Genomic DNA, 27554 nt, shown 5'->3' with positions numbered 1-27554 from the left:
GTCGGATAGAGATAGAAAGTTCAACAGTCATTTTTGGAGCGAAGTCTTCAAAAAGTTGGATACTACTCTGAGTATGAGTACGGCAGATCATCCGGAGTCTGATGGTCAAACTGAAAGAGTTAACCAAATTCTAGAGGATATGTTGTGTTCTTATGTTAGTAAGAAGCAATATAATTGGGAAGAGTACTTGCCCTTATTGGATTTTGCCTATAACAGCTCCAAACACTCAGCGACTGGATTTACACCATTCATGTTAATGTATGGATTCCAGCCGAGATCTCCGATGGCTGTAGGCCTAGAAAAGGAGAAGATTCAATCTTTCAAGGATTTCCTTGAAGATATGAATGATATGCTCAGAGCCGCACGTGAGAGCATTCGTAACGCTCAGGATCGCGCTAAAACTTATGCGGATAAAGGACGTAGAAAGGTGACCTTTGCAAAAGGTGACTTTGTATTCCTCAAGGTTCCTGCGCAGTCAGAAACCATGAAAACGGGAAAGTGTAATAAACTTTCTCCGAGATATTGTGGTCCTTTTAAAATCCTTAAGAAGATTGGGGACGTAGCATATAAACTTGAGTTACCGGAGAGTTCTCAAGTCCATCCTGTCTTCCATGTCAGTAAAATGAAGAAATCAGTTCACGGGTTAGAGAACGCAGTTTCTACAGAGATTTTGGTGGACTTGATAGAGCCACCAAAGATACCACATGAACCTGAAAAGATTCTAGAGTATCGTGACAAACAAACCCGACATAAAGTGTACCAAGAGGTACTTGTTAAATGGGCAGACAGGGATGAGGACGTAGCTACCTGGAAACGCCGTAGTGCAATTTCCAAGAGGTTTCCCCAGTTTGTTTTCGAGGACGAAAACTCTTCTTAAGGGGGGGGGTAATGTCACGTAGGCTGTAACGCCTGTGACCGACGACAGACCGGATGGCCAAGGACGTGGCCATCCGGGGTTCAGTGGGAGAGGACGCCCATGCGGAGTCATGGGCGGCCAGGCTAGTGTGGACGGCAAGCCACACACTACATAGCCTAGGGGATGAGGGGCAATCCTCATTCTTCCTCTATGGCTGGGTGGTGAGCCAGAGGCCGTCCCCTCCTGTGGTAACGCCCGTAGTGGTGTTACAGCGATTTAACAGCCTCACTAGATGAGCTCGATATCTCAACACTCCCTCTCGAGCTCAACTCCATCTCATGTACACCAAGTGAAGCCCTGAATTTACGGAGCTTCTCTATACCCAATGCTTTGGTGAAGATGTCAGCGACCTGATCCTGTATGCTGACATAAACAAGGTCAACGTCTCCTGCCAAAATCTTCTCTCTGACAAAATGATAGTGGACCTCTATATGCTTCGTGCGAGCATGAAAAACTGGGTTCCTGGCCAACTGTATACTGCTAATGTTGTCACAGAAAATAACAACTTGTCTATCCACTGATAGACCCAAATCTGCAAGTAGCTTTCTCAACCAAGCTACCTCACATGCTGCCATAGCAGCACCTCTGTACTCGGCCTCTGTACTGGATAGAGCAACCGTAGGCTGCTTCCTGCTGCTCCAAGTCACAGCAGCACTTCCCAAAGAAAACATGAAGCCACTAGTAGATCTTTTATCTGAGATACTACCAGCCCAATCAGCATCTGTGTACCCATGTACACATATCTCTGTCCCAGTTTCATAAAATAGTCCACAATGCAAAGTAGACCTCACATACCTCAGTATGCATCTCAATGCATCCAAATGCGGCTTCCGAGGAACCTGCATAAACTGACTCACCAACCCAACAGCATAGCTCAAATCTGGCCTGGTGATCGTCATGTAGATCAAGCTTCCTACTATGCGCCTATACATAGTAGGATCCTCCAAAATCTCTCCTGAATCTGCACTCAACTTGCCATTCTGATCCAATGGCACTAAGATAGGCTTACAGCCTATCATACCATACTTGGACAACATGTCGAAGCCATACTGTCTCTGCAGTAATCCAATACCATGTGGTGACCTAATCACCTCAATGCCCAAAAAATATCTGAGCTTCCCCAGATCCTTCATCTCAAACTTCTGTCTAAGCAAGATCTTTACATCAAAGATCTCTGCATCATGGTCCCCCGTACTGATCAGGTCATCTACATAGATGACAACAAGCACAACCCCTCTATCACTGTCTCACATACACCTCAAATATTTCTTGGGCATTGTGGTGACCTAATCACCTCAATGCCCAAGAAATATCTGAGCTCCCCCAAATCCTTCATCTCAAACTTCTGTCTAAGCAAGATCTTTACATCAAAGATCTCTGCATCATGGTCCCCCGTAATGATCAGGTCATCTACATAGATGACAACAAGCACAACCCCTCTATCACTGTCTCACATACAGCGAGAAATCTGCATTGGCTACATGAAAGCCAATAGTGACAAGATATTCAAAAATCTTGTCAGACCATGCTCTTTGGTGCTTATTTTAAGCCATACAAGGCTTTCTTCAACCTGCAAACATGCTCGGGGTGACTCACATCCTCATAACCAGGTGGCCACAACATATACACCTCTTCTTGCAAATCCCCATGCAAGAATGCATTCTTTACATCCATCTGATATAAAGACCATTGCTTTGACATAGCCACTGCTATCACAACTCTCACTGTTGCCATCTTGGCACAACTGGGCTGAAAGTTTCCTCATAATCAATGCCATATGTCTGCGCATATCCTTTGGCTACCAATCTAGCCTTGTACCTGCTTATGCTTCCATCACTGTTATATTTTACTTTGTACATCCACTTACATCCAATGGCTTTCTTGCCTTCAGACAATTGCACTAAATCCCAAGTCTCATTTCCATATAGTGCATCCATCTCCTCATCCATAGCTTTCTCCCAACACACATTTCCAACAGCCTCATCAATGCATGTGGGCTCTACAACCTGTACAACTTTTGCCATGTATGCATAGTGATTTGTCACATAACCATCATAGGTAAATCTCTGCACAGGATTCTTCACTCTCCTAGATCTTTGCAGCTTTGCATTCATGGCTTCCATAGCCTTCTTTACACCATGTGTTCTCATAGCTAGTATCCCAAGATCCTCATCAAGGCTCATCTCTGAACCACTAGACTCTCCATCAACATGAGCATGCCCTGCAAAAATGTCAGGCATACTAAAGGGCTCAATCACTTTCTCTTTGCCTTTATGTGATGTACTGATCACATTTGCAGGACTGGTATTATGACTCAGCCTGCCACTCCATAGTCTATCAACTTAACCACTAGATGAGGACTCTCCTGGTCCACTCAAAGACTTTGATTGCCGACTTGCATTCTGTGCAACCACATTTCCACTCACATCAGCCCCAACAGCTTCTTTTTCAGCAGCATACCAGTTGCTCATCTCATCAAAAAAAACATCCCTGCTTACCCTCAACTCACGTGTAGCAGGGTTATAACACCTGTATCCCTTTTGCTCAAGGGAATACCCAATAAACACACATTTTTCAGCTTTTAAATCCAGCTTAGTTCTCAGCTCATCTGGCACATGCACATATGCAATGCATCCAAAGACTTTCAGATGAGACAAATCAGGTTTTCTGTCAGTAAACCTGTCACCAATTGGCCGACCATTTGGTCCATTCCTAGTTTTTGCGTCTCGTTCACTTGAGGCCAGGCCGGTGTCTCATGTGAAGAGGCCAGTACCTTGCTGACATGGACGGGAGCCAGACTGGTGCCACCCGTGTGTTAGCAGGATGGTGTCGTATGGACGGGAGCCAGATCAGTGCCACCCGTGTATGACCTGGACTGTGTTCGATCCATGGGACTGTCACGCCATGGAAGAGCCAATATTCGTGCCGTGTTTTACCTATGGGACTGTCACACCATAGGGAAACTCGTGCCTGGAACTGTCTTACCTATGGGACTGTCACTCCATAGGAAGACCAGGTTTTTATGTTTTTATGTCGTGCCAGTTTTGTGCCGACAGATATTTTGTACATGTTCCATGAACGGGAGATATGTCCATGTTACTTTTTGCACATGCACACATATTTTGCATGTTTGAAACTGTTTTCGCATGACATGTATTTGTGTGTTTGCCTGCTTGACGTGTTACTTACTGAGCGGGGACGCCTGCCAGTGAGTCGTGAAGTCTGCCCTGTATTCTGACAAGTTTCAGTGCATGTGAACAGGTGGTAAGTATATGGTACTTGTTGTTTTAATATTTAAATTCTAACCCCTTTGTTTTATAAGGTTAGGGGTTCACACTTATTTAAAAGCGGGCACCCCCTTTGGGCACCCACTTAGGGGCCAAGGTGGGGAGCCTCACTTTTAAGTGAGTGTGGGGGTGGGCATGGTCACCAACCCCCACTAGTTCCCTTTCATGCATGCGTGGGAACTCTCTAGTGGTATCTTTACTTAAACTTTATTAAAGAAAGGGCCCCCTTCAAGCGTGGGATGAATCGCTTCCCTCTTACGTAGAGAACCAGGCGACCACCATCTCTGTGCATGCTCTTCCTGAAGGCGACCCTCTGCTGCTGGCTGCGCCTGACTCTCTACAGGCGGCTGACTCTGTTGCTGGCTGCGCCTAACTCTCTACAGGCGGCTGACTCTGCTGCTGGCTGCGCCTGACTCTCTACAGGCAGAGTTCATCAACTGCACACCATCCTCAGCAAGCTGAGCCTGTTCTCCAGCCGGCTGCATACTGCACAGTAGGCGGTTACACAGGCTGCAGCCACTTGGTTGTGCACATCAGCTAGGCGGCCCCCTATGCTTTAGGCGGCTGTTTTCCTACAGGCGTCTGCTCCTATTCGACTGCAACTCCTACTCCCCACAGGCGGCTGCAGCAAGTATCCCCTTTCTCCATACAAGCCAGGTCTCTATCCGCCCTTGCAAGTGGATACTTCTTCTCGCACAGCAGGCGACTGTGGTTTTCTTTTACGGAGGTACCTGCCTTGGTGGTTCACCACGAGGCGACTGAGTCTTCATCAAAGGAACTTCGCCTCTCCTGGGAGGCTTCTTCATACTTCGAGTATGGGTTTTCTATCAACCATCTACAAGTAAGTGATTTTCAGATTTGAGTAAAGTATTATATGTTTAAATCTGATAAGGGATTCATCCCTCTACGGCCAACACCCGTTCGGTGCCGGGTTGTCCAAGCTGTATTGGCGAACCTCGGTCCAAAGGTGCTGAGATCGGGAGAGCCAGGCGTTAGTACGAGAGCGCCTGTTTGTGCGTGGTCTTGGAACACCAGTGAGGCGCTCTCCGCGGAGTCCAGTGAAAGCACAGGACCGTAGAGATTGGACCACTCTAGTGGTCGTTCTGCTTCGAGCTTCTACATCGAAATTCGAGCCTACTTGTTTGGTGCTGTTTTCAGACATTATCTGGTTCTCAGAACCCATGGAGCATTGTATTCATTAAATACTCCCAATAAATATATTATATATTGAGGGGGGGGTCGGCCCGTTCCGGCCCCAGTGCTGGTGTCCATCTTTCCATTTCTGTTCATTTACTTTTCAAGTTGTTTTAAGTTGTCCATTTCATATTTGTGGTTTTAAAGTTGTGCTATTAAGCGTGTGGGTGTCCAACGGAGTCTTTCCCACTTGACGGGATCGGTTTCATTGGTATCAGAGCACGGTTGTTTCCCTCTTTCTAGTGGGGAAACGAACCTGTGTACTGGACATCCCGCTTTTAGCAAACTTAAAACACAATGGACAGCCAAGGCAACCCTTTGGAAGTACCAAATTCGAGGGGTCCATCTAGTGCTTCTCGTGGGTCTGATGCCCTGCGTGGTAGGCACAAGCCCCTTGAAAGGGTTCTTGATAGTGAATCCAAAGGTCAACTGTCTCCAGGATGCTATGAGGGCTGAAATGGAACATATGAGAAAACTTTTGCAGGCTCAAGAGCAAGAATTGAAGTTTTTGCATGAAGATCCTCATCTACAAAGTGCTATTGAAGCCAGGAAGGCGCTGATGCTATGGTTGATGTAACCTTTGAATCAATGGCTCGTGAAGTGGGCAAGAAACCAAGGGAGTTGGCACTTGCCTATCTCCTTCGCAAAGGTGATATCAAAGAGGGGGATGACGGAGAGTTGAAATTCAGAAATCCACCTCGTTTGAAGCATGGAGATCCCGCATCCCAGAGGCTGAAATCTTTTATGCAAAAGGAAGAGGTGACTGTCACCTCTCGACATGCATCCTCTCCCCAAGGCACTAAGCCTGACAGATATATGTATGCCAGTGCTCATGGAGGGCACGAAAGTCACATGCATGCAAGATATGTATCTCATGGTGACAGGTCTACTTCCAGAAAAATTTTGCCTTCTGAGTTGTCTCATGGAGAGACCATGCCATATGCAGGTAAGTCACATGCATCTGAGCTTCGAGTTCGTGGAGCACATGCCACCGTGCCCCATGAAGCTTCTATGACGGCCCATGGAGCCCATGCAGACAGGGCTACCCCGTTGGATAAGGGGAAAAGAAAAAGAGAGGACCATGAGCCTCATGCCAGGAAGCTCAAGGAGTTCAAAGCAGGTGATAAATCTGTAAAATTTGATGTCTTTCATGGTGAACATGATGCTTCTAAGGTGTTAGCGTTTGTGGCACAGTTCGACATTGCTTTTAGCGATGAGGATTTCACAAAAAAGTCAAAGGTGCGCCATGCTAGCATGTTTCTAAAAGGGACTGCTGCCCATTGGTGGATCACTGAAAAGATCACCAAGGATCCCATCTCTACTTGGAAGGAATTCAAAGATAGATTTTATGCTCAGTTCTTGCCACCCAATGCGGAGCAAACTCTCACTCAAAAGTGGGACAGGCTGGAACAAAAAGATAATGAGAGTGTGCAACAGTATGTTAACAAATTCTGGAAAGTGTTGCTGGAAGTGACTCCCTTCATGCTAATATCAGAGGATGAAAGAAAAAGGAAGTTTCGTTCTGGATTGCAACCTGCATATAGATCGGGTATTGAATTGCACCCGAAACACACGTTGCAACAACTTACAGCTTCTGCCCTTGCTACGGAGCAATTGGTGCTCAAGATTAAGCAAGATCAAAGGGGGATGTCACCAATTGGCCGACCATTTGGTCCATTCCTAGTTTTTGCGTCTCGTTCACTCGAGGCCAGGCCGGTGTCTCATGTGAAGAGGCCAGTACCTTGCTGACATGGACGGGAGCCAAACTGGTGCCACCCGTGTGTTAGCAGGATGGTGTCGTATGGACGGGAGCCAGATCAGTGCCACCCGTGTATGACCTGGACTGTGTTCGATCCATGGGACTGTCACGCCATGGAAGAGCCAGTATTCGTGCCGTGTTTTACCTATGGGACTGTCACACCATAGGGAAACTCGTGCCTGGAACTGTGTCTTACCTATGGGACTGTCACTCCATAGGAAGACCAAGTTTTTATGTCGTGCCAGTTTTGTGCCGACAGATATTTTGTACATGTTCCATGAACGGGAGATATGTCCATGTTACTTTTTGCACATGCACACATATTTTGCATGTTTGAAACTGTTTTCGCATGACATGTATTTGTGTGTTTGCCTGCTTGACGTGTTACTTACTGAGCGGAGACGCCTGCCAGTGAGTCGTGAAGTCTGCCCTGTATTCTGACAAGTTTCAGTGCATGTGAACAGGTGGTAAGTATATGGTACTTGTTGTTTTAATATTTAAATTCTAACCCCTTTGTTTTATAAGGTTAGGGGTTCACACTTATTTAAAAGCGGGCACCCCCTTTGGGCACCCACTTAGGAGCCAAGGTGGGGAGCCTCACTTTTAAGTGAGTGTGGGGGTAGGCATGGTCACCAACCCCCACTAGTTCCCTTTCATGCATGCGTGGGAACTCTCTAGTGGTATCTTTACTTAAACTTTATTAAAGAAAGGGCCCCCTTCAAGCGTGGGATGAATCGCTTCCCTCTTACGTAGAGAACCAGGCGACCACCATCTCTGCGCATGCTCTTCCTGAAGACGACCCTCTGCTGCTGGCTGCGCCTGACTCTCTACAGGCGGCTGACTCTGCTGCTGGCTGCGCCTGACTCTCTACAGGCGGCTGACTCTGCTGCTGGCTGCGCCTGACTCTCTATAGGCGGCTGACTCTGCTGCTGGCTGCGCCTGACTCTCTACAGGCAGAGTTCATCAACTGCACACCATCCTCAGCAAGCTGAGCCTGTTCTCCAGCCGGCTGCATACTGCACAGTAGGCGGTTACACAGGCTGCAGCCACTTGGTTGTGCACATCAGCTAGGCGGCCCCCTATGCTTTAGGCGGCTGTTTTCCTACAAGCGTCTGCTCCTATTCGACTGCAACTCCTACTCCCCACAGGCGGCTGCAGCAAGTATCCCCTTTCTCCATACAAGCCAGGTCTCTATCCGCCCTTGCAAGTGGATACTTCTTCTCGCACAGCAGGCGGCTGTGGTTTTCTTTTACGGAGGTACCTGCCTTGGTGGTTCACCACGAGGCGACTGAGTCTTCATCAAAGGAACTTCGCCTCTCCTGGGAGGCTTCTTCATACTTCGAGTATGGGTTTTCTATCAACCATCTACAAGTAAGTGATTTTCAGATTTGAGTAAAGTATTATATGTTTAAATCTGATAAGGGATTCATCCCTCTACGGCCAACACCCGTTCGGTGCCGGGTTGTCCAAGCTGTATTGGCAAACCTCGGTCCAAAGGTGCTGAGATCGGGAGAGCCAGGCGTTAGTACGAGAGCGCCTGTTTGTGCGTGGTCTCGGAACACCAGTGAGGCGCTCTCCGCGGAGTCCAGTGAAAGCACAGGACCGTAGAGATTGGACCACTCTAGTGGTCGTTCTGCTTCGAGCTTCTACATCAAAATTCGAGCCTACTTGTTTGGTACTGTTTTCATATGTACATGGACATTATCTGGTTCTCAGAACCCATGGAGCATTGTATTCATTAAATACTCCCAATAAATATATTATATATTGAGGGGGGGGGTCGGTCCGTTCCGGCCCCAGTGCTGGTGTCCATCTTTCCATTTCTGTTCATTTACTTTTCAAGTTGTTTTAAGTTGTCCATTTCATATTTGTGGTTTTAAAGTTGTGCTATTAAGCGTGTGGGTGTCCAACGGAGTCTTTCCCACTTGACGGGATCGGTTTCAAAACCTCTCTTCTGGAGTTACATCATGTATGGCTGCAGTTGGAGTCCTGTTCATGATGTAAACTGCTGTAGAAACAGTCTCAGCCCAATAGCTATACGGCATATTCTTCTCTCCCATCAATGCTCGCGCAATCTCAACAATGTGCCTGTTTTTTCGCTCAGCAACTCCATTTTGTTGCGGAGTATATCTGCATGTAAACTGTCTCTCAATACCATTCTTCTTCAAAAATTCAGAGAACTCATTGGAGAAGTACTCTTCCGCTCCATCTGACCTTAGGCACTTTACATATTTTCCTGTTTGCTTTTCAACCATAACTCTGAAATTCTGAAAATGAGTGAATACCTCACCCTTCTCCTTCATGAAGTATACCCACACTTTCCTTGTGTGGTCATCAATAAATGTCACATAATACCTGCAGCCTCCCATAGACACAGTCTTCGTAGGATCCCATACATCTGAATGCACAACATCTAGTGCATTTCTGCTCACATTTCTGTCACGTGGAAATACATGCTTTGTTTGCTTTCCAAATTGGCATGCTTCACATATTTTCTGCATACCTTCAACTTTAAACTTTGGCAGTCGTGTCACAATTCCTTTAGTCTGCATAGACTTCATTCTCTGCACATTCACATGTCCAATTCTTTTATGCCAAATGTCTGTGTCTGCAACAATTCATGAACCATTTGCAAGGGATTAAACCGAACCTGCAAACCCTACTCAATCATCTGACCGACTGAAACCAGATTCCTTGTTATATTCGGAACATGAAGTACATCTGCAAGGTACTTCACTTTGCCATCCTGCATAGACAATGGCACATCTCCAATATGGGCAATTGGATGAGCAGTGTCATCCCCTGTTTCCACAAAACCTAGTCTTTCAAGGTTTTTCATCTCCTTGAACCACTCCCCATGACTTGTCATGTGGTTAGAAGCACCCAAATCAACGTAGCATACATCATCTTTATGTGCTGCTTCAACATTTTCAGACATGGCATTAAGGACATGCTGCATAACAAACAACCTTTCATTATCCTCATTGTTTCTGCTCGAGGATGCATAGTTATTTTGCTGCAATTTCTCATTTTTTGCATGTCAGCTGCTTCTTATAACAATCTGCCTGCACATGTCCAGGCTTTACCACAATAAAAGCATCCGCGTATATCATTATATTGCCTTTGTCAATTTCCACGACCTCTTTGACTCCCCCTGCCTCTGAATTGGCCTCTTCCACCTGCGTGTTGTTGTTGTTGTGAATTCTCGGACTGTTGTTATTGTTGCTTTGCTGGCCATAATTCTAATTACCTGTTCAGCCACCTCCTTGGCCGCGTCTACGGCCTCCTCTACCTCGTCCTCTTCTTGAACTTGTGTAGAAGGCCTGTTGCTCTGAACTGTTTTTGTTTTGTGAAGACTGTTGATCTTTACCCAAGCTCTTCTCTTCTATAATCAACATAGACACCAAATCTGTGAAATTGAAAATGTTTTCCCGAGCCTAAATAGACGTCTTGAACGCCTTGTATTGTGGCCCGAGAGCACGTAGACAGACTTCCACCTTATCATCATCATCTACTGAAACACCAATAGATGCAAGGGATTCCACAATACCCTTGATCTTCAATGCATAGTCATTCACAGACGTACTCTTTTTCTCCACAGTATGAAGTTCATTCTTCAATTGTATCTTTCGCGCTTTGGTATTCGTTTCATAGAGTTTTACCAAGGTGTCCCACGCCTCCTTAGGAGACTTGGCATCCTGTACGTGCCCAATCATGGTGTCCTATATACTGATAGAGAGCCAATACATAACTTTTCTGGCTCCTTGGTTCCAATCCTTGAAGTCTTTCACATCTGCAGCAGTCGGATTGATCTCCGGTATCTCCAGTGCCTCTTCATGCTCACCTTCTATGTAGTCCCAGTAACCCTTTCCCATCAGGAAATTTGTCACCCAAGCATGGAAGTTGTTCTTACCAAGCTTCTTTATGGGCTGAAACCAACCCTCTATTGCTGGTTGGAAGCTCAACCAGGAGCTGTGAGTAAGTCATGTCTCTTTTTCATATATATTAAAAATTTGAATCTGGGCGCCCCTTCTGGGCTTTTGGCTGGCTGGCTTATTGAGTCATCCTACCTTTTTTTAAACCTATTCCCATGGTTTTTGTTTTTGTTTCCAAACCTCTGGCTTCCAGCATCCAAAATTGCCCCAGATCTGTCCCAAACTTATTATTACTGCTGTCTAACCTCCTTCAGGCATTCCTTCGCACATATCCTTGTATATATGCACATCCCTTCCACGTGTTTCTTTGTTGCTCTCTAATTCCTGGCTTGCGCATTCTAATAGGCCAAATGACTTGAAGTGGATGCAACCCGTCATTGGCATGCACCTACTTCTACCCAGTGTGTTCAAACCCTAACCTACTCCGGTAGTCACTCAGTCCACCACGTCCCTTCATGAATGCTCACAAAGGTTTGGTAAACCTTAGCTCTCCTAAAGGCTAAGCTACCCTGTACATGTCCTCAGTTGTCTTGGCACAAGCATCTAAGGACTGATGATTGCTCCCCACTCTCCCGCCATGCTGCAAACACCCCTTAACCATAGCTATAATGACACCATAACCACACAACAGAGACCAAAACAATGCCTAGGATCTCCAACAATTCATACTAACTCCAGTGGCACAGCAAAGCACAACAATGCTTGGGGTCAATAAAAACATATACCAACTGTGGAGGCATACCAAAACTACAAAAGACACATTTCAGTGATGAAAGGATCCTTGCCAAATGGCAATTTCTAGTCTGCCAAAAATGACAATTAAACAAACCACCAAAGAAGACGTGATAGGATCAGGGACCACTCATCTTATGTGTTTGACCAACAATGCAAGAGCATATGATGAATGCATACAAATACATGGTCATAGAATCAAAGGATTATGAAGGGGTGTGATGAACTTGTACAGTGACATGCAATGGGTCTTCTACGACAACATGGCTGTTCAGATATCTAGCATTACTTGGGGTCCGGGGGGGGACTCCATCCGTACAGTGACATGGTCAGAGATATGATGAGCTTGTACAATGCGGGGTAATTCTGTATGTTGAATCCATGCAGAACGTATGATAAATAGCCCTTGATTGTAAATACTCAATCATATATTTGCACAGATGAAAGCTCTCATTTATGGTCATGATTCAGGACGTGCCATTAATTGTGGTGTCCTGTGTTTGCATGCATTCATCATACGCCTTGATTGTACTTATGATAAATGGATGCATACAGATGCAAAATTATAAAATCAAAGGCGTGTGATAAGTCTGAACAGCGGCATTGTCCACACAACAATGACACGTGATGCTGACATGGAATGGGTCAGTACGAGGACATGGCTGTACGGTAAACGGGCATGGTTGGCAATACAGTGATGTGATGATGATTGGACAATGGATACATACAAATAAATGGAAATCAGATGCATTTGACGAATCCGTACATTGTGATGGCCGTACAGCCAATGGGATATGACAGGTTTAGGTACCTGGCATTATTTTTCAGGGTTTGAGCGACAATACCGATTTAATGGGGAGCAGAGCGCTTGGCTTCACGGAGGGCCTCCATCTTGCGGACGCGCTCAAGAAAGAGAGAGTACTCGCACTTCTCGTAGGCGTGGCGCTCGTCCACGCACTTCCAGGGCAGATAGAATTCCTGGAGACGGCACTTGTTGAGCGGGATGAGTAGGTGCGCGCACTGGTCGCGATACGCCAGCGGTAGCCGAGCCTCCCGCATCTCCTCCTGCGTCGCTACTTGCTCCATCTAAGGTTTCGTTCCTCCCAACACAGAAATTGGAGAATGATCCTGCTGCTGACACAGCCTCACTATGCATATATAAGGTATCCTCCTATGGCCACTTAAACGACTTTCCTTCTTTACACACTGTTCCTTGTATTTCGGATGGGCAGGCATATGGACCGGGAAGATGCCCATGGGTGATGTTCTCCTTACGATTTTGCTGGGAAGCCTCACTATGCATATATAAGGTATCCTCCTATGGCCACTTAAACGACTTTCCTTCTTTACACACTGTTCCTTGTATTTCGGATGGGCAGGCATATGGACCGGGAAGATGCCCATGGGTGATGTTCTCCTTACGATTTTGCTGGGAAGCCTCACTATGCATATATAAGGTATCCTCCTATGGCCACTTAAACGACTTTCCTTCTTTACACACTGTTCCTTGTATTTCGGATGGGCAGGCATATGGACCGGGAAGATGCCCATGGGTGATGTTCTCCTTACGATTTTGCTGGGACACATTTTGTGCCATCGGTGGTGAGGATACTTGGCAACCGTCTGTAAGCCCAATGGGTGAGGATACTTGGCAAAACCACCCGTCTGTAAGCCCCATGGGTGGTGCCCACCATCGCCCATCTGGGTGACACAAACACCCCCATCCTTTGTAAGAAAATTGGATGCAACCAACTTTGGTTGGACATGCATGAGGTTAGCTATGTCTATCAAAACCAAGAGAGGCTACTTGGTAAAAAGGTTGCACTCTACTAAAAAGTTGATGGGGGGCCTGCAATCCAAGGATCATGGTAGCTACCTATAAGGGGCAAGAGGCTACTTGGTAAAAAGGTTGGTAAAAAGGTTGCACTTTAGTGAAAAGTTGATGGGAGGCCTTCAATCCGAGGATCATGATAGTTGCCTATAAGGGCAAGGCACCCATCCCACCATAGCTCATGCACATGGTATGGCCAAGTAGCCTTACTATCACGTAGCCTGTAATGATGTGTTGGAGCTCGACCGAATGCGGAGCCTGAACGTCGGAGTGTGGATCATGAGTGCATCCGGTGTCTAGGGGTGAGGGTGGCCAAGTCGGAGCACTTGGGCGATCGGGCAAGTTTATGGGTGGGCAGGCTCCTATAAGTGCCCGGGAGTGTGGAGTTATCCACATTCTAGTGAGTGGTGACTAGAGCTCCTAGCCCTCTTGGCTATGGTGGTGGCTAGGTAACATTGGTATCAAAGTAGGCTTATGGGCAGCCAGTCAGGCTTATGGATGGGTAGGTCCCTATCACTGCTCGAGAGTGTGAGGTTATCCACATTCCCCTCTATGGGCTGGGTGGTGACTAAAGCTCCTTGCCCTCTTGAGGTATGGTGGTAGCTAGATGGAAAGGAGGAAAGGGGAGTAAGGAGGCTCTGCTAGTGGTAAGTGAGCTAAGGCGCCAATGTGCAGATCTTTACGCGACGTAGGCGAAGGTCGAGCAAGGGGCCATGGCGCAGCTCAACGTAGCCACACGTAGCTAAAAGGGACCCTTGGAAACTCAAGGGAGTAAGGACGCTCTCCTACTAGGAGTAAGGGAGCTGAGGTGCCGACATGCAGATCTCTACACGTGGCTTATTGAGGCAAGAGGGAGACCGCATCTCACCACATAAGCGTAGATAGACGCACGAACATAGCAGCACAAACATGGAGGCGTGCATAGTTGTCATGCCGGCACGTTGTTTGCTGCCAGCAACCAGGCACACGCCTTAACCACTCAGCCAAAGCAACCCCCCTATCAACAAACAGGTGCTCAAATCGGCAACAACAAGCCATCACACCAATGGATGACGCCCATCGCGCTGCCAGTGAACAGAGAGTAGTCGCACGTCGATAGAATAGGAGAGAGCAAAGGTCTATTGGAGGTCTTTCTGAATAGCGCAGGTTTGTTAGAGGTCGGCATGTCACACAGTTTCAAGGCCATTGGCCATAGTAGAGTATGTAGGGATTGCCGGCACATTGTTTGTTGCCAACACCTCGATGGCTGTTGCCAGCCGCAGCTTCATTGTCGCCCTGCTTCGGGGTGATCTTACTCTCATAGAGAGTGAAACCTTATCCGACGATGCAGGGTGATGTAGCGGGTTGGTCGGTAGACGGCTGTACTTGTAAGCAGTATGTCTTGAATTCATGGCCGCAGTTGCCATAGAATTGATTACCAGTATTGTACAAAGATATAACCACACCACATGTGTACATTTATGAGAAGAGTGTACTCGCATGTACACGAGTCATTTGCTTACAACTAAAAATCATGTTGATGTTACACGTGCAAATTTTACATGTGCCGTAGTGGTACTTTGTCAATTGATCATCTTGGGTGGAACACCAAGAGTGTGTAGTTGTTTGGTACATGTAAAGATTTTAAAGTTTTTTGTAACTTTTTATGAGTTTTGAGAGGTGTAAGAGTCTACTACCAAGTTATATTAGCGCACATGGATACTAACAAGTTATGTTTGCGCACATGGATATTACATTCCACTAACTGGGTTGATGGATATTAATCCACTGCGTTTCTTGGTCTCTTGTTTGTTAGTTTTGATTTGTTCAATCGAGGAGCTATGCCCTCTTGACCATCCTTCTTCTGAGATTTTTTTATAGAGGGATACTCTATCTCCAATGCATTTACTTGTTTTGACTAGTTTGTTGAAACAGAATTTAGACCAACTTACAACATGCATTGATTCATCGTAGTATGACTAAGATCAAAATCAGTCCTATGTTTGTATCACAGACAACAAAAATCATCTTTGGGCATCTAGCAACCATAGTGTTGTGTTGTTTAACAAACCAGAGTGTTGTTTACTCGATCTGTAGAGATGGGAGCCCTCGTGCGTGGTCCATAGTGATGCATGCCCTTTTGCGTGAATTCTAACTTGCTGGTAGAAAAAAAAAACCTTTAGTTGCAAATATATATGGGTCGGGTTTTAACCCCATTTATGAAAAGAGAAAGAGCGAAAAGCCTTTTTCCCTTTTAATAGGATTCGTAGAAATCCCATGCTCAAAGTCAAGGGGGTCGTAGAAATCCCGAGCTTGGAATCAATAGACTTTAGAGTACGTAAAACCCTACCACATGAAGGATTCTTGTTTGTTGTTCACCACGTTTAAGTTTGAGTATGTAGTTACTCTAGTTATGTGGCATATGGGTACATTCCATCTCTTGATAAATTGGGAGAATATAAGACATGGTATGCCATCTGGGGAATTATTATCTATGATTTTCCTCATTTTTGCCTTGTAACATTGTAAACTTTAAAATCCAAGTGGTTGGGGTTACAAGTAGCCCAAGGTTTATTGAATTAATTCTACGTGCATACTTCGTAGTGAGTGTTGTAAAATTCTAGGGTGATTTTGAATCTCCTCAACGATGAACACATGCAACACATGCTATAAAACAAGTTGTTCCTTATACTTTATCTGGTGATATTTTGCATCACTCTTGGGTTTTAAGGATGTGGAATCATTTAATTGAAAGTACGAAGATTCAATTTTTGTATCATGGTAGTTAGTGTGATCATTTGATGGTATGGGACGTCAGATGCTCTACCCAAACTCTTGTGACCTTGGTGGTATAAGACACCAAGGCAAACACTAGAAATGGACTTTCCTAGATTTTGATTTTGTGGTGCGTAGTCACTACATAGATTATGTCTACACAATCTATGTTAATTGACTGACCATTGGTGGTTGTCTACTATGTCAAGTAGGATGCTAATCCAGAGGTTTATGAAGTGCGTATGAGGAACATTATTCTTTGTTGGTCATCAATTATAGTTGGGAGGTATATTGCGACCTCTATATGTAGGTAGTGCATTGCTAATGTAATGAGGAGGCAAGAAAGAAATGTTATACGTCAGACTTCATATTGCTATTGAACACAAACTAGATGTTTTGTTGTTCATAAGCTATATTTTTTTAAGTCTATCAATGTAAGGTGTGTTGGAGGCATACCTTGGCATATATCGTAGCATATGCATGCACAAACACGGTAAACAAGAAAGAGTTTCTCATCTATTGCCTTGTAGTAAATCATTGTCCCTGGTTGGAATGGCTTACAATTTATTTGGGTATTGTTTGACCTAGTATATAGACATCAAGAGGCACAATTGTAGAGGTGTGTTTGGACGGTGTTATTAGCTTTTGGATGTGACCATAGATAGCCCATAAACATGCCCATCAAGACATGGTTGATCGTAGAGATATAGATATGTATTCCTAAGCAACCAAAGTGGTTGCAAGAGTAGACATGTGGATAGGCATGTATCTACTCGTGGGGGCTGGGAGTGGTACTCTCATTGGTGCACATTACTCTTGATTTTCTAGTAGTGTGTAGATACTATACATCACATAGACGTTATCTATGTGAAAATCATCTTCATTGTTGCAAGATGTGTAAACTGTTCTTGGAAGAACGCAATAACTTTTGGCGAGAAGAAAGTGTAGCTTTCTTTAGACTATGTGAAACGTCAATTGAACTTTACCACATTATAGAACAATTTGCTAAAGACTTGTAAAATAGTTGTGCAAATTTGTTGAATCAAAGTCCATGTGGTTTCTAACCACAACAGTAAAACATCTTTGATGTCGTAGAACATGCAAAGGAATTCCTTGAATATCAGAGCACATTCATTATGAAGTTCACAATAAGGATTTGAGAACTTCTGGTGTATGCTAAAGGCATGATGTTACTCGATGCCTTAGTAGAAATTTATGTGTTATTACATCTTTCATAGTTGTAACAAGTGCCGACTATCGTTTGGTGTTCCAAATGAAACATGAGTGTTGCATGTTTCCTTGGTCATATAGTTAAGTGGAAGGATAGGTCAAAAAAAGTCTCAAGTGAGAACAACTAAATGCTCTTACCAAAAGCTTTCCCCCATTTGTTTTTGTAGACAAAAACTCTTTAGAGGGGGGGTAATGTCACATAGCATGTAACGGCACATGGGAGCTCAACCAGATGTAGAGCTCGAACGCCAGAGTGTGGATGGCGAATGCATCCAGGGTCGAGGGTGAGGGCGCCTAAGTCGGAGCACTTGGGCAGCCGGGAAAGCACTTATAAGTACCCGAGAGTGTGGATTTATCCACATTCCCCTCTATGGTTGGGTGGTGACTAGATCTCCTTGCCCTCTTGAGCTATGGTGGTGGCTATGGAGGATGTTGATTCATAATGATCAAATGGGTCTCTTGACATGGATGTTTGAGTTTAAGATTAAACTCGATGGTTTATCAAGAAAAAAGTGATAATATATTTTAATCGATATTGGGTTTTAACTTCCAATGAGCTCAAATTTTATGGAAAGTCACATACCTTAGGTGCTTGATATTCTAGATAAAGCCCTGACCTTGTCAATTTGCATGGCCAAGTTGCGTGTGTTTTCATGCTATGCTCAAGCATAGCAGTTGGCCATGACGTGGATCCACTAAATATTTGGGTCAAGTTCTTGAAGGACTTTGTTATTTTTATTCACCCTGAAAGTTGAGTCTATGACTCTATCACAACCTAGGAGGACTCATAGCTAGATATTAAACCGTAGAGTTTAGAGATTAGCATGGTTGTTGATTAGATGTCATTGGATCAACAAGGATTGGGTGCTAGAATGCCCTTGACTTTGTGCCATAGTGCCAAAGATTTTACTTCCATTGAGGTGAGCACTTCATAGTAAGTGGCTCAACCGTCTTGTAAGAGATGGCTCTTTTGGGTATTTTAACGCAAAAGAGTATATCCATGAGCTCACTAGACGAATTAACCACTTTTACATGCATCTAGACCTTACACCAACTTAACTCCCTCTCTCATGCATGACTTGAGTTTTCTATTAATTCCAAAGCTTATCTCAAATTTTTGGGACTAATCCACACCCAAAAATTAAACCTTAGTATTTACATCTTATCTATTCAGCCTTATGCCAAATAATGTGCATTCTCCTATTTATAAGTGCCAATCCTATTGCATTAATACCTAAGCACATGCTTTATTTTTATTTACATGGATATTATTTTTATTTATGAATTTTATTAGAATAATCCATTTATTTATTTCAAAATATATTCAAATCAAAATTTTCTCTTCCTAACCGTAATATATGCTAGGGGTATTTATGTGCACATTTTTCTCTTTCTAACCTTAATATATGTTGGGGGTGCTTATATGTACATAATTTATTGGGCATGCCCATGTGCACATGCACATGGGAAGGCCCTAATAAATTTTGTGCACACGCCAGCTTGGCCAAATAACTTAAATTATTTATTTGATTTTATTTTCTCATATTCTTTTCTCATTTAAATGAACACCTTCTCACTTTAAATATGAATTCTCACTTTAATGTGCACCGTAAAAACAATACTTGAATTGATAAGAGATTTCGTTCATGGTGTCATATATCTATTCTCCATGTTTTCGAATTGAAATATCGCTCCGTGGATGGGTTTGAAAATTTTATTGATAAGTTCTTATTTCGTTCACCATGCAATATATCTATTCTCCATGTTTTCGAATTGAAATATCGCTCCGTGGATGGATCTAAAAATTTTATTGATAAGTTCTTGTTTCGTTCACCGTGCGAAAAGAACGTTGGTCCAGATTTGGATTCCCCTTATCGTGCGGTGGATGGTGGTCGTGTGACTTGGCTAATTACTTTGCCTTCTCTTTTCTAGTGCTGTAATGGCGCGCACAAAATAGACCGTCATGAGAGTTTCAGTGCCAGAGCCAGATCCAGCGCCCGATCCAGTTCCGATTCCAGATATTCCAGAGAAAATTCCAAAGGACGTCTTAAGTGAACCTATGCTTGATGTGTCAAACCCAGCACCAGCAGGAACATTTCAAAGGCCAGATATTCCAGAGAAAATTCCAGTTCCGATTCCAGATATTCCAGAGAAAATTCCAAAGGACGTCTTAAGTGAACCTATGCTTGATGTGTCAAACCCAGCACCAGCAGGAACATTTCAAAGGCCAGGGTCACTTTGTAGAGGCAAAGAAAAATGTTTGCGGAGATAAGGAAGGTGCAGGCGGCTATCAATCTCCTCATCCCCAAAGCTCCTTTCTTGAGGATTGTTAGATCCATAAGCGACAAAATAAAGTGGAAAGGTTACTTTAAATGCTAGAGTAGCGCCGTCGCATGTCTTCAAGAGTCATGCGAGGACTTCCTTATAGACTTATTAAATGATAGTAACATTTGTGCTGCCCATGCGAGGAGGGTCACACTAATGGACAAGGACATGACATTACTAAGCAGAGTTAGGTATAGGTATGATAAGTTCATGCGACCTCTACCATTCAAGGATTAGGAAGGCAGCAGAAATCCTCTCCATTCCTCCTGCTTTGAAGAGGAATAGGACTTCTGACAAGGTGGTTATTGAAGAGGTGACAACACCACAAGGGCTTAAGAGGCTTATAAAGGGGGCGGATCTGAAGGGAAAGGAGATATTATTTGAAGAGAATGTCGATAGGGATGATTTGGCAGAAAACCTTCTAAAGTTGGAGGGAGAGAATAACGACAGACTTAAGGCGGTGCCTGGTCAGATTATATGCAATGTCTCGTACAGCGCTGAGCAGGAGGAGTACCTCCATATCGCTCCAACAGATGTTTATATGCTCGTTGAAAAGAATAGAGAGATCAATGACATTATTGTGCTTACTTGTTTAAGGTGTATACTCTTCGCCTTTTTTTGAATGCTTTCTTATTTTAATTTATTTTTTCCTTTCCTAATGTTTTTAATTCAATCTACAGGGTACTGTTGAAAGAGCTTTTGCCAGACCAGGCAAAGCAAGTATATATTTGTGATCCTTTGGTATCAACTATCCTGATTGACCCGTTGAGGAGGTCTGACGAGGACCTTGCTCCTTATTTCTAGGGAGTTAGTCCGGGTACCTACTCTATTGTGCTGCCATGTATAGGAAGTATGTATTTTCTTTGGATTTCGAGCTGTTGATGGAATTTAAGTTATTAGTTGCCTGTGTTAGGTTTCTTATATTTTTTGTTTACTTTCTCAATTTCAGAGGGCACTCGTCTGCTTGTTTAATAAATGTGGTGAAATGCCGGACAGTTTTTATGAATAGCCTTCTCGGAATGCATGGACAATCTAAATTGTAAGTCATTATACTTTATATCGTTTCCTTCTTGCTTCCTAATTATTGATTGTAAGTCATTCTTTATATCGTTGACTATAGGGCATGTAAGAGGGCGATTGCATTGATTGAAACTCTATATCCTGAATTGAAAAAGGATATAGAGTGGAAATTTCTCAACAACCAACCCATTCTTATGCAAAAGGATTCGCACTCTTGTGGCTAGCACGTAGTCGCAAATTTCTGGAAGTTCCTCCTTTTGATAGCAGCTGTGCTTGATTGTTTTGGTCTCCAACTAGCAACCTCAAAATTCAACCCGGAAATCGAGGCACAAAATAGTCCGAAAAGCACGAAAAATCGTAAAAATCAACATAAAAACAACTTCGAACCATATTCAGACTACTTTTTGAGGATCTAAATGACAAAATCACGAACGACTCAGGGAAACAAACTTGTAGTACTCCAAAAATACTACAACTCTCTCATATATAGTTTTTCAAAATTCCTTTTGAAACACCCTAAAAAACGTGTTGCAACAGGGAAAAAATTTATGATTTTTTTTCGTCTTGAGGCAGTGATGGAAAATAGGTTTTAGGACCTTCTCTTCCGTCTGGGAACTTACTAGCATGCACTTTTTCTAGAAAAATATCTCAAGTTGTTCACATGCGTATAGCACCTAAGCTAATTTGGGTGAACAGACACTCAACGAAAAGAATGCCAAGCCTCTTAAGGCTGTAAAAACGGACTGTGAGAAAATATAAAAAGCATAAAAAAAACATGTGCTTGCTCATTTAAGGAGGAATTAAGCAATCAGACATGGCAACGATAGAGGGATTGCTAGGGATTACACAAGGACTGAACCCAATGGCTGATATCTTCAAGCCATTGAGATCTATGCCCCAAATACACCTCCCAATACCATTGGCCATTGGGTTTTACACCCCCTGTCACTTCGATCCCACTGGGCTTTGTTCCCTTACCTAACATTCCCACCAATCTTATAAGTACCAACCCTTTTCAACCCCTAGATGCCCACACCTTAGATATACTGACTAGTCTAGGAAGGGGGGTTGCCCAAGGACTAAGTGAGTCCCTACCATCAGGAGCACTCACATACAGCCTCAGTGACATCCAAAAATACAACTGTATAAATTTTAACAATAGATCATGTTCAATTTATACAAATGTTTGAAGAGAGATGTGAAGCCTTTGGAAATCCCAAGTGCCCCACCAAGGTACATGCATTGAACCTATGCTTAGGGGAAAAGGCTAGTCGGTGGTTCAATACATTGATACTGGTAATCAAGACCAACTTCAGAACCTTGAAAACAACCTTTATCCACGGCTTTTCTAGACAAGGTGAACGATGGAGTGCAGCGAAAGAACTCTATTCAATTGAGCGTAAACTAAACAAAATCATTAGAGATTTTATCCTTCACATAAAACTCTTAGACTTGCAATCTGAGTCATGGGAAAAATTAAACGATTTTCAATTGAAGAGATGTTTCATGATGGGCTTAAAGAAAAACAGCTTACACAACTTGATCATTGTATCCAATCCACAAACATTTGATCAATGTTGTAAAGAAGCAGTACGTTTAGATGACAACATGCTAGAAGATGATCAATGTTGTAAAGAAGCAGTACTTTTAGATGACAACATGCTAGAAGATGATCATGATACGAAATGTTCCTCATCTAAACCAAGTGAAGCAATGGCAAAAGAAAGATCGATTTCAGAATTGTCGTTCCTCGAATTCTATGCAGTGTTGCTTAAAAGCTTTCAATCGATCTCAGAATTGTCATTCCTTGAATTCTATGCAGTGTTGCTTAAAAGCTTTCAATCGACATCTCTAAGGGAGGATGAAATCCTTCAGAGCTAAACATCCTTAATGCCTCTACAAGTGAGGAGCAAAATGCCTTGTGTTAAGTGCAATCACTACGACCATCCTAATCCCCATTGTGCATACAAGGCACCTGTTTTTTGTACTGCATATATTGTAAATCCTTTGATCATGATACTAAAAAGTGTCCCAATTCATCAACAATTGACTCAGAACCCCCATCTCCCATGCACTAAGTAGAAACAATCCAAAGGGTAGAATTCACTCAAGAGGCAGTTAATCGAACACTTTAGTGTTTCTATTGTCATGGACCGCACAAAGTGGCAGACTGCACAATTTGGAATACTTCTATGCCCATAGTCACTGACACTTTGCAACCCATGTATGAACGATGTGGCATTGATCACATGTTCCAAGATTGCCCAAGACGAGTTCCTTCAATGTAACTTGTCTCAAAAAATATAACTCTTAACATCTTAAGTGTACAGAATAGGCAATTGTCCACGGTACCCTTGAATGTGCTTACATGCTTACAAGCCAAGTCATGAGAAACGGTTAAAAAGAACGCAAAATACAATACCTCAATATGGGTAGAAGAACATGCTTTAAAGCAGAACCCAAAAACAGAAAATAAAACCTTCTAAACCTAAGAAAAACAAGGGACAACAAACTATCGAAACCAAGGTTGAATTAAAGAACAGGGAAAAAGAGCTTATGGAGGACATAAACCCAAAAGAGCCAAAAGCTATACATGATGCAGAAGCATCCACCTCAAAGGCTACCACACAAACCCCAACTCCCATACATGTGACACAGGATCCAAAAGCCCAAAAGAGAATTCGATCTCATCGCATGGACAAACATAATGAAAAACTAACAATCAAAAGAAAGTCAGAAGATGAAACAAGTCTCATCGCATAGACAAACATAATGAAAAACTAACAATCAAAAGAAAGTCAAAAGATGAAACAAGTTCTAGTACGTCACTTAGTGAGCATGAAACAAGTTCTGATTCGTCACTCAGTGCACTTAATGGACCAATCAAGAAACTAGAACTCACCTAACCACCCCAAATTGAAAATCATGATCATATGACATATGCGGAATGCAAAAAGCGAGCATGGAGAGCATGCTTAGCATGGTTGAATGTCTTACAGGATCACCGGTTGTGATTGAACCTAATCATGCCAAACCTAAAAAAACAACCAAAATACAAAACTAGAGGAGTACTGCTTCCCCTTTCAAGAGGAAGACATACTCTCTACAAAAGAGTCATTTGAGACAGATTGCATGAATTATGCAATTGAGAAAGCACGTGAGGAATTCGATAATTTCCTTACAAAATTAAAGCAGTCTCTTAAAACCTCATTTGGAGAAATGCTCTTCTCTCAGTAAAGCCAGCATAATATCAGTACTTATACCTTTAAGGGCTCAACATGAGTTATACCGAGACATAAAGAACTCCATAGAATAGGACTATAGGGATTCACAAGTTTCCAAATAGAACTTAGAATTGTCAGGGGACCAAGTGTACCAGTGTACATATTGGGTACTCTTGGAAAAGCTGAGAGCCAAAAAGAGGATAAAACTAAGTGGGAATATGAAACAGAAATGGGATCTGAAGCTGAAACAAAAACTAAAACATCCATGGTCCCTCTTGAAGATTCTATCATGGTATGGTTAGATCTCCCTACAGGCAATGATGCACCAAGACAACACAAATCAAGGTATCTTAATGGTATCAAAATGTGGGTGGAAAAGTAGCTACTTGTTGCCCAAGGCTAATATGAAGGTGCCAATCAAATTTGGGTACCTCAACAGTCAAAGCCTCTTCCTCAACGCAGCACTCAGAGGCCAAGGAAAAATAAAAGTACTCCACAACACCGTCCACGAAAGCCTATGCCACTTCTTAAGAGAACTCCACCAAGTCAACAAGTGTGGGTACCAAAAAATTTACTACAAGCACAAGGGTAATACCAAAGTAATGCCAAAGCATGGATTCCCCAGCATGTCAATAAATCCCCTCAATCTGTGCAAAGAAACAAACCTTAGCACCAAAGGCATCAGCCCACTAGTTTATAATGTACATCAAAGATGGGTGCCTGTAATGTGCTTCAACAACAAGGATACTATGATGGTAATCCTATCATATGGTTGCCAAAATCGAGCAACGTGAAGAAAGCCTCACCACGGACTTCAACCCCAACAACTTCACCTAAAGTTTGATAAGAATGGATGCCCAAGCAACACCAAGCAAGTCACTCAACCACATCTACACAAGAGCTTGTGTGTTCAAGCAACCCCATTGGAAACCAATCAGCAGTCTTACCTACTGCCTCGACAACATTTGAGCCAAAAATTCAAGAATCAATTCCCATGTTTGCAAACGGAGACTTATGAGCACATCAAAGATAAAGTCATAATGCTCTTTTCACCCCTCTGGATATATGTGAATGTGGCAAAATAAATATGATCCATGGCATGAAATGGTAACTCGCGATAACGGGTGTAAAGCCATGAAATCAATGCATGAGTAACCCTCCTAAGATCACGATCTATGCACTCATTAACATGGAGTACACACATGTCCCACTCATCATAGGGAGTAACACCTAGACATGGAAAGACTACCATGAAAGCTTGGGCAAAAGCTCCAAGAAGAGAAGATGTCTATCATATCAAATGATCAAGAAGATATCAAAAGGGTACAATAGTCCTAGGTTGGTGCCTTTTATAGTTCCAAGGCTCACATGTCCTCACACCACTTGTAAATGTCCCTAAGCCCCATGTGCCTAGCCCATCCCCATGTGTATGTGCATCCTAAAATCTCTTTGTTACAAGCACGCCCAGTACATATAGGGTTAGAAAGAGAAAAAAGCCATTAGAAAATATTGTGAAATAAATAAATGGACTAATATTAGAAGATTAATAAATAAAAATAATATCCATGCAAACAAAAATAAAGCATGTGCTTAGGTGTTAAAGCAACAGCATTGGCACTTATAAATAGGAAAGTCACATTATTTGGGCTAAGGTTGATTGGATAAAGTGTAAAGCTTAAAGTTTGATTTTTGTGTGTGAATTAGTACCCCAAAAAAGAGATAAGGTTCGGAACTAATAGAAAACGCAAGCCATGCAGGAGAGAGAAAGTTAAGCTAGTGTAAGCTCTAGATGCATGTAGAAGTGGTTAATTGTATGAAAAATGAGTGGTTGCATGAATATTAAGGTCTAGTTGCATAGATTTTTTGTGGGCTACATGTACTAGTCATATGAGAGTGTAGTGATAGTCCCCAATCGCTGTTATTTTTGTTGGAATTAGGGTTGCAGGAATGCACACACAACTTCAAGAAGATGAGGAAGCTTGAGCACAACACAGTAGTGTATTATGAGTGCCTAAAAATGAAAGATAACAAGCCCTAGAAGATAATGGGCGTATATACAATGCACGGGGGAAAAAACCTCCTAGTGAGGGAAAAAGTGCCCCGGCGGTCCTAAGTGTGTTCACACACATCACTACTATAATATGGTAACAAATCCCCCCTGGAGTGATGCGGTGAACAAGAGCTAGCACTCATGTATAGGGAAGTGTCTAGCTATGTGGACGAATCCACAAAAGGGAGTAAGCCCAAAGCTTTGCGAAAAGCTTCGAACTTCTCACGAGGCAGAGCCTTTGTGAAAAGGTCTGCAAGGTTATCCTGTGTTGGCACATAAGCCAAACTGATCTCTCCTGCAGAGAGTCTCTCCCTGACATAATGGTAGTGCACCTCAATGTGCTTCGTACGAGCATGGAACACTGGGTTCCGCGCAACTGCCAATGCACTCTGACTGTCAGTGAAGATGGTGGTGGCAGATGGCTGCCCAACACCCAAATCAGCCATAAGGCGTCTGAGCCACACACACTCAACCGTAGCTGTGAAAGCTGCCCTGTACTCAGCTTCACAACTAGAAGTGGCCACAGTAGGCTGCTTCTTGCTCAACCATGATATGCATGAGCTTCCAAGCATGAAGCAAAAACCACTCGTGGACACGCGTGTGTCATAACAACCAGCCCAGTCAGAATCTGAAAAAGCATGTAAATCTGGCGGCAATGATCCCCCCTTGGGATAAAACAACCCAAGATGCCGAGTACCACTCAAATAGCGAAAGATACGCTTCACTGCCTGCCAATGCTTAATGCCTGGGCTATGCATAAATCTGCTCACCTGTGAGACTGCAAACTGAATGTCTGGCCTCGTAATGCATACATAAATGAGGCAACCAACAGCTATCTGATAGAGTGTGACATCAAAGTGATCTCCAGCATCATGAAGACTCAACTTCAAACCTGTCTCCATTGGAGTAGCAATAGGCTTGCAGTCTTCAAGGCCAAATCTCCGCAACAATGTTTCAATATACTTTGTCTGACACAAAGCAATACCTCCATCACACTGCTTAAATTGTATCCCCAAATAATGATGCAAATGCCCCAAATCTGACATCTCAAAAGAGGCATTCAAATCAGCCTTAAAATCAGCAATATGACTCTCATTTGGTCCTGTGAGCAGCATGTCATCGACATAGAGAGCAATGATTAGATGTACACCATCCACTCGTTTAGCATACAAAGTGCTTTCTGTTGGACTATTCTGAAACCCATGTGCAGTCAAATATGCATGTATTTTTTCATACCAAGCTCGTGGAGCTTGCTTTAAACCATATAAAGCCTTTTTTAACCTGCACACTTTGTTTT

At 43.3% G+C, this 27554-nt stretch overlaps 1 protein-coding gene across 3 annotated transcripts in view; it reads right to left on the bottom strand.

The window, feature by feature from the left end:
* Positions 1–12978, bottom strand: part of LOC147642283 (NADH-ubiquinone oxidoreductase B18 subunit) — a 28446-nt gene extending 15468 nt beyond the window's left edge. For 2 of the 3 annotated variants that reach the window (XM_086804630.1, XM_086804619.1), the window contains exon 1: positions 12669–12925. In XM_086804630.1, the coding sequence (XP_086660756.1) occupies positions 12673–12909 (237 nt within the window). In that variant the 5' untranslated portion in view covers positions 12910–12925 and the 3' untranslated portion in view covers positions 12669–12672. Of the gene's footprint in view, positions 1–12668 lie in introns of all 3 variants that reach the window. The other variant, XM_086804638.1, reaches the window with a different exon arrangement.
* Between the last annotated feature and the right edge of the window lie 14576 nt (positions 12979–27554).

The sequence above is a fragment of the Cibotium barometz genome, chromosome 1 (genome assembly GCF_041138505.1).
Source record: "Cibotium barometz isolate CiBa-2024 chromosome 1, ASM4113850v1, whole genome shotgun sequence".
NCBI classification, from domain to species: Eukaryota; Viridiplantae; Streptophyta; class Polypodiopsida; order Cyatheales; family Cibotiaceae; genus Cibotium; species Cibotium barometz.
Note: the sequence above shows the minus strand (reverse complement) of the source record. Positions and strands in the feature narration are given on the sequence as shown.